Below are 8,859 nucleotides of genomic sequence, written 5' to 3'. Positions count from 1 at the left end.
AGGGAAGACTGGTAATGTTTCCAATTCCAGTCAAGAACAAGAAACAGCACCAATGGGATAATCAATGCATTGGAGAAAGAGTTGTGGGTGGGGAACCGAGTAGCATTGGAACCAGGAATGCTCAACATACTCAATAGAGAGATAGGTATAGCTGAGACCCATATAGGTACCCACAGTTACATATTTGACTTGGAGAAAGTGAGATGAGTTAATGGAAACACTGTTTAAAATGAGAATGAGCTCAGTGAGGTGAAGGAGGGTTGTGGAGGATGGAGACTGTGTTGGCCTCTTCTCAAGGAAGAAGATGAAAGCATTCAGGCAATCCTGATGGAGAATGGATGTGTAGAGGGATTGGATATCCACAGTTAAGAAGAGATACCTAGAGCCAGAAAACTGTAAATAATGGAACTGCCATAAACAGTCAGAAGATGCACAAATGTTAGGACCTGACTGAATAAGGAGAGAAGACATTGAGGCAGCATTCAAGGAGCAGGAGAATCGACGTTTCGGGCATGAGCCCGAAACATCGATTCTCCTGCTCCTTGGATGCTGCCTGACCTGCTGCAATTTTCCAGCAACACATTTTCAGCTCTGATCTCCAGCATCTGCAGTCCTCACTTTCTCCTTCAGGGAAGACATTGAGTCAAGACTGGATGAAACAGGTTCAGCAAAGACAACAGAAGATTGGAGTACTGGGAGCAGATCTGGGCACAACACCTTAGGAAGAATATATTGGCCTTAAAGTATATATCGTAGGTTTACAAGAATGATACCTGGAATTCAAGTGTTCTGAAGACAGATTTTACATATTAAGCTGTTTTCTCTCATGTATTGAAGGTTTAGGGTGCTCTAATTAAAGTTTAAGACATTAACAGAAAAAGACAAAACAGACAAATTATTTCCATTTTTTTGGGTATTCTGCCCGTAAAGGGAATAATCTAAAAACTGGGGCCAAATCATTCAGGAGGGATGCTAGGAGACACTTCTACATAAAAACAGTGCTCAGGTTTTGGAACATGTTCCACAAAATACAATTGACATAAGATTTATTGTTAATTTTAAATCTAGAATAGATAACCTTTTGTTAAGCAACAGTATTAAGGGGCATAGACCAATGGCAGTATATGGAGTTAGACCACATGTTAGATCACTAATTGAATGGTGGAACCGACTTGAGGGGCTGAATGACCTATTCCTGTTTGTCTCTTCCTCTGGAACATCATGTTTGTCTGAAATTCATGAAGTTGGGAATGCCAAGGGATAAAACAAAGTTCTTCTCTGAACACAGATTATTCAGTATATTAAATGATTTATGACATTGTCTTGGGTGTTGCTTTTAAGTTTGTAGATTATTCTGCATGTCAATGTGACAATGTCAGGGGAAATGTAGAGTAATAGGGTAGGGGAATGGGTCTGTGTCGGTTACTCTTCAGCGTGTCAGTGTGGAAACCACCACAATCAAATGCAAACACCATGCTATTGTAACAGTGAATGAGGGAGATATTTCTATCATTTCCTGCACATTCCTCTTGCAACATTTTCTCTCATAGAGTTGATAACTAAAATAAACCCAGTTTTTCACTTGCACCTTCTCTGTGTCCGTGACACAGCACAAGACCCAAAAATAAAACTGAATAGCCATCAGTCTGATATTCACTGTTAGGTGTGAACTTTATTGCTTAATGAGATGAGAAATCATTTCCTGATTCTACTCACAGCACCTTAATCCAAGGAATGAATTTAAAACTTGAAGGAGTTAATCTCAATATCCCTGGAATGAAACTAAATATTGAAATTTTACAGTTTAAAAGAAAAGCAGGCAATGCACTTGATTGATTTTATGCTTTTGATGTTGGAAGAGACCATTCCAATTTTAATTGAGTACTGTCAGGGTTCTGTATTGTATGAAGTTCTGATAAATAAAGGTTCACTTAGTGCCATTCCCTTTAACCCCATCAGTGCTGTTAAACCTGTTAATGCAAAATAATTTATTCAATGAGAGTTCTGCAACCAATGCAATTACATTCCCAAAGTTGCAGCTCCCTCGGTACAGTGTGATTCATGTAGCGATGCACAGGGTACAGGAGCTGTACAAACCTCCACAGTACCACATTCGGAGACATTTCCCACCCCCAGTGAGGAGGGACAAAGTCTACCCAGTCCATGACATGATAAAAGATGAAAATCATATTCCTAAAATTCAGAATTTATCAGAAGCCAGAGTTGAAATGGCGAATGGCAGAGAGAAGAGTACATGACTGGCAGTGACATTCCATTTGTAGAGGCAAGGATCAAGGAAAAGGCAATTAGCATGGAAAATAATTATTCTGGTCAATGGAAGAGACTGTGCTCCACCTAGAAGATTTCACATGAACTCATTCTAAATTAATGTCCTCTCTTTAACTGTTAATTCCAGCTGTCCTGGTAATATTTAGAATATGGGCCTCAAGGGGAATTAGGAATCAATATGTGTTCAGATACACTCTTGGTTTCTAATTATGACTTCCATGTGGGATGAGATGATGCATAGAGTGCAGAAACCACACTAGTGTCTTCACTAAAGAGCCAAGGGTATGGTTTGTACAGGTTGAGATAGGTGATCATTCAAGCTATCATCAAATAGGAAGCCCTTGAGGAAATGTAGAAAACCTGACCCAATCTCATGGTGATGGATGTACACTACTGTTCAGACCGCAATGTTGAAAACGTCATGAGACAGTTTACAAATGAAAAAGACCAAAAGTGTTAACCAATGGTTTAAAATCAAATATACTGGTCCTCTAATGTTCAGATGTTTGAAAGGGTTGTGACCTGTTCTGCGCTGGTTACACTCCTTTAGGATTATGGAACGCAATCAATGGTGTAGCAACAGTAACAGTTTCCACCAAACTACAGTGAGTCAGAGGCTACAGTTCTGGGTCAATGCCAAAATGGCAGCCAGTCAAATTTAAATTTAATTTGAAAACCTGCAATTGAAAAAAAATCCAGTCTCAGCAATGGTAACCACAAAATCATTGTAGATTGCTGCCAAAACACATCTGGATCACTCATGTCCTTCAGGGAAGGTAATCTGCTGTCTGTCGTTGGTCTAGCCTCCATGTGACTCCAGACCCACTGCACTATTGCTGATCCCACTGCTCATTGAAATAACCTAACAAGCTCCTGGGCTCAGGGACCATTAGGGATGGATAACAAGTGCTAACAACCACTTCCCATGACAGGATTTATCATAAAGTGCATTTTAACAGTAATCAACATTAGTTTTCTCGTTACCATTAACAACACTGCATTTTAAATTTTTTAATTGCATTCTTAATTGAAATTGAATTGAACTGGCGACTGCAATGGGATGTTAACTGCGACCTCAGTGCATTCTCTCTGGCCCTATGTCATCAGTGTCATGACCAGAATCTCAATGGACTGTGGACATTTTAAATTTCTAATCAAAAAGTGTGTCAGTTTGAAAGAGAGCACATGCAGCCAACAATAGCTGAGGATGTAAATTAACGTCCTGCCTGGAGACGAAGAATCTTATGCATGCACAAAAGTTTGGACAAGTGCTCACGCTCACACACACACACACACACACACAGACATACACACTCACGTAACACATGCATACTGACAAGCTCACGCACACACACACAGACACATCCACACATATCCATGCACACATATGCATACATATACACAAACAAACATACATATTCACAAACATTCAGATACACAGATGCTGTCTAATACATGCATGATTTGCTCACTTTGATTACCTAATTTGAACTATGCAATTGTCCTTTTCTTTCACTTTAATTGGCGTAGACTGGTTGTACTGGAGTTTGTTTGATGCTGATGGGGTGCAACATTAGTGGAGAAATCAGTACTCTTCTGAAAGGTGTTATCTCTAGAGAACACGAAGGGAGGATGAGAAGTTTTTGGTTGAGACACAGGTTTACTCTCGGCCAGTAAAGGAAGTTTTAAATTGTGATGAACTGTGAGAGAACTATGGCTCTGCTGTTCCTACGGTAATAAAAATGCCTCCATTACACCAGCATTGGGTACTGATAAAGATGGTAGAAACAAGACCTGAGACAACTGTCCGGATTTATTCAAGTATAAACTTGGAAGTGAATTTCAGAAAAAAAAATTGAAAATACTGACTTCCAATATGGCAGTGACGTAGTTAATAATCAAGCCTGCTACACCTGAGTATTCTGAGTCTATACCCCATTCAAATATTCACACAAACAGTCCCTGCTTAGTTTCCAAGACGAGATCCTGCATGTACAGACGAATACAACCACAGCCTATCACTGTGATATCGTGTTCTTAATTACCTGATTAACAAATTTACTGACCATCCCTCCTCAGCTGCTGAGGTCACTGCCTAAACTCCCTACCTGCCAATGACAGATGAGGTGAGAAAAGGTCTGGATACTGATGTAACGGCAGGTTTCTAATTTGTGTCTCAATTTTAAGTAAATGATATACATTGTTCAGCCTCCAAGTTACTGACCTCTGCAGTTAGACTTGATGCTATTTCATTTCAAAATGCAAGTGTTCTCCATCCTGTTGATCTGGTAGAACTGCAATGAGATACAAAGTATTTGGATGGTGCAGTCAGACAACAGGAACAGTCTTTACCTGATGTGGAGCTGAATCATCCTTAATCAGACGTCAAGAACTGGATACATTGGAAGACGTTTAGACAATACGACGCTCCTTAGTCTTTGCACCCAACCCAAACATCCAAGCAAGTGGAAAAATCTCCTATCCTTGGTGAAAAATGGACAGGGAACAGTTGTTTCTTTGTAGGTCCTCACAGATTGACCATCAAGAGAATACGGTGAGTATTTTATCAAGCCATGATAGTAAACTCCGAACATTCTGAGTGTGATGGTGTCTGCGGACTTTGATTTATGTGAATTGTAATGGTTCTCTCTGGGTTTCAGAGTGTTTCCAAATTGCCATTTGATTGCTGCAATTTAGACATGGTCTTGAAACTCAAGGGGGCTTTGAGGGCAAACTAATAGCACTGACACAATGCCCTTTGAATCTGACGTCAACTTCAGTATTTAGCACAATTACAGATTAAGGTGGAAACCCTGAATTTGCAGTTGGTCATTTCCTGAATGAGCACAAGTTAACCTGTATCCCCCAGCTGTCTATCGGAAGCAAACAGAGAAATTCATTGCTCTGACAAGAACGTCTCATTTTCCACACTCAGCACAATGTCAGAAATCCCAGTAAAGAACAGATTTATCAATATAACTGGACTTGTGATAATCTGAGTAGTAAATGCTCAACAAATGACTTGTTTGGAGACAAAAATACTGCAGATGCTGGAATCTAAAGTAGACAGGGAGGAGACTGGGAGAACACAGCAAGCCAAGCAGCATCTGGAGATGGATAAGTTGACGTTTCGGGTGTAACCCTTCTTCAGGACTGGGGCTGGGTGTAGGGGGAGCTGCAGATAAAGGGGGTGATGGGCAGGCTGGTGAAGTGGGGAGAGGTGAAAACAGATAGAGGATATTACATGGTTGGTCAATGAGAGGAACACCAGTTGGTGGCTGGGTGGGTGGAAGTGAGGGGGAGGGGCTGGGAAGGGAGTTGGGGAAAGGTAGGGAGTTTGCTTGAAATTAGAGGACTCAATGTTGCATCCTCCAGGCTGTAGGCTGCCCAGGCAGAAGATGAAGTATTGTGCCTCCAGTTTGCGGTTTGTTTCATTGTGGCAATGGAGGAGGCCCAGGATGATCATGTCAGAATGGGAGTGGGAAAGGGAATTGAAATGGATGGTGGTTGGGAGATCTGGTCACCCTCTTGTGCCTGGCCAAGATACTCGGTGAATCGTTCCCTAAATTTACGCTTGGTCTCCCCAATGTAGAAAAGGCAACATTGGGAGCACCAGATGCACCAAACTAGGTTGTAAGAGAGGCAGGTGAAACTCTGTCTCACCTGAGAGGACTGTTTGGTGCCCAGGATAGAGGTGAGGGGGCTGGTGTACTGGCACGCTTTGCATCTTTTCTGGTTGCAGGGCAAGATACCTGGGAGTTCAGGGGGATCGTTGGGGAGAGTGGCGCAAACCAAGGACTGTCAAAGGGAATGGTCCTTGAGGAAGACAGAGAGGGGTGGGGAAAGGAAAATGTTCTTGGTGTTACCGTCCAGTTATAGTTGGCCGAACTTAAGGATGATTTGTTCCCAGAGCGACCCCTCTCTTCCATTCCTCCCAGCCACCCACTGGATTCATTCCTCCCATTGACCAACCAGGTCAAACCCTCTACCTGTCCTCACCTCTCTCCACTTCACCACTCTGCCCATGCCTCCCTCTTTATTTGTAGCTCCCCCCATACCCACCCCCAGTCCTGAAGAAGGGTTACACCCAAAATGTCGACTTCTCCACCTCCTGATACTGCCTGGCCTGCAGTGTGCTTCCAGTCTCCTCCCTGTCTGTTAACAACTGACTTGGCCCTGAAATATTCGACATGTGAAATGTTCTTACAGTTCCCTTTGCTTAATTACTGTGATTTTTAAACTTATCATGGTTCATCATTACATAATGGCTCTTCCTGAGGATAGTTCTGCTTCTACAGTTTTGTTTATACCCCAACTCTTTAAATTTCATATAATGTAGTTTAATTAAATACGGTGTTCATTTCCTGATTGATTGTCAGTGAGAATTATTTAATTCGATTGGCTACATGGACAGCTGGATGGATCACAGCAGCTCAGCAATAGGTTCCCACATAAACTGTTCCACCATCAAAGTGGACATTGAAAAATGTAAGCTGACCAGTGAGGTGTGAAATCTCTCAATGCAGATCTCTTTGAAGTCAGGGTCAATGATGAGGTGGTTGTTTTGACACTGGGTCTAAAACCCAAGTCAGTTTTTCCCTGATGGATGAAACATGTGCTTTTTGCTCGAGTTCTGCTCTAATCTCTGACTCGGCCATTTCCACTCTCTCCCTCAGGTTGCCGACAATGATGCTGTAAATGAAGATGATGAGAATGTGAAGCGAGGTAACTGGTCCTCGAAGACTGATTACCTGCTCTCAGTGATCGGCTCTGCTGTGGGTCTGGGCAATGTCTGGAGATTCCCGTACCTGGCTTACAAAAATGGAGGAGATATTATAAGCAAATCCACAATACAGCAGAGAGAAAACAAAAGGAAAGGGAAGAATAAACTGTTTATAAATAATATTAATTTAAATTAATTTCAAAATAGTTTATTGAAGTTGGTCAATAATACAGGGATAAATAATGTTGACATAAAAGACAGTGAATTTAATCTGACATCTTTAAGTTGTTTATAGGGGGCCCAATTTTCCAAACAATGACAATCTCCCACAGATTTCCACTCTGATCCTTCCTTATTTAAAAATAGAAGGAGTTCTTCATTTCTGAGATGAGATTCTGATCATGATTATTTCAGAAATGTGGAACAGTGTTACTATTCTGACAGTGCTTTCTCAGCCTAGAACTGCAGTGAAGTGGTTATGGAGCCGGGAGCTGGTTAGAGAAACCATGGTCCCCTTTCACAGCTCTCAGCTGCTATATCCTGAAACGTAAAGGTTGTTGCAGCCTCCTTGATAGCAGCTGTCCAACAGTAAGTATATAAAGGAAATGTAATGTCCTGGTGCTGGGAGGGCAGGGTGCCATCTGGGTGGTATATACCAAGGTGTGAGGCAAGGGGGTATAGATTGTGTAGCAGGTAAGGTTATGCCACGGATTTTATGCAGACACCACTGTTTGAAGACATCCAACTTTACCCTTTATGTATGACACAGAATATAAAGACAATATAAAGACACAGAAGTTATACTCCAGCAATTCAAAGGGTCTGTGACTGTGCTGCAAAACTCTACAATTCGATGAGTAAATGAGGATAACTTGCAAATTGAAAATTACTTTCGTAGAATAAAAGAATGAATCAAGGAGATACGAGGGCAATTTTGATCAAAGTTTCTCCTGCTAAAATAACGCCAGACTGGAGAATTGCCTTTATATGAAGTTGCTCTGATTGCTCCCCAGTTACATTTTTAGAAAGTCACACACTCATTTCCTCAATTTTGATTGAATGATGGTGAAGTTTTTCTTTAAATGTGAAAATTCCTTCATTTCCATGAATGTTTCTTCTATGTTTAGTGGAGTAATTAGAGAAAGCATCTGAAAAATGGTCAGAATCATTTAAAAAATTGAAAGTTCAAATTGCTGTTTTCCGGGTTTGAAAATGCTGGTGTTGGATGGGGGTTTACAAAGTTAAAAATCACACAGCATCAGGTTGCAGTCCAACAGGTTTAATTGGAAGCACTAGCTTTCAGAGTGACGCTCCTTCATCAGGTGTTTGGAAAACCACAACCTACAGCCATACTGCATGGACATTGGAAAGGGAGCCTACAACCACACTGCATGGACAAAGTAAAGGGAGCCTACAACCACACTATATGGACTTTGTAAAGGGGCCCTACAACCGCATTGCTTGGACATTGTAAAGGGGGCCTACAACCACACTGCCTGGACAATGTAAATAAAGCCTACAAGCACACTGCATGGACACTCTAAAGGGAGCCTCCAACCACACAGCATGGAAATTGTGAAAGGAGCTTACAACCTCACTGCATGGACATATTAAAGGGAGCCTACAACCACACTGCATGGACATTGAAAATGGAACCAACAATCACACTGCATGGACATTGTAAAGGGAGACGACAGCCACACTGCATGGACATTGAAAAGGCTGCCTACAACCACTTTGCAAGGACATTGTAAAGGGAGCATACAACCACACTGCATGACCATTGTAAAGGGAGCCTACATCGACACTGCATGGTCATTGAAAAGGGACCCTGCAACCACATTGCA

At 41.6% G+C, this 8,859-nt stretch overlaps 1 protein-coding gene across 1 annotated transcript in view; it reads left to right on the top strand.

Annotated features, from left to right (window-relative positions):
* Positions 1–6,695: 6,695 nt before the first annotated feature.
* The window catches only part of LOC132820318 (sodium- and chloride-dependent neutral and basic amino acid transporter B(0+)-like), an 87,759-nt gene continuing 85,595 nt past the window's right edge, over positions 6,696–8,859 (top strand). The window contains exons 1-2 of the mRNA XM_060832342.1: positions 6,696–6,794; positions 6,966–7,128. Of these exons, the coding sequence (XP_060688325.1) occupies positions 6,696–6,794; positions 6,966–7,128 (262 nt within the window). The remainder of the gene's footprint in view (positions 6,795–6,965; positions 7,129–8,859) is intronic.

This window comes from Hemiscyllium ocellatum, chromosome 11, assembly GCF_020745735.1.
Source record: "Hemiscyllium ocellatum isolate sHemOce1 chromosome 11, sHemOce1.pat.X.cur, whole genome shotgun sequence".
Taxonomy (NCBI): domain Eukaryota; kingdom Metazoa; phylum Chordata; class Chondrichthyes; order Orectolobiformes; family Hemiscylliidae; genus Hemiscyllium; species Hemiscyllium ocellatum.
This window is presented reverse-complemented; position numbering and strand designations above follow the sequence as displayed.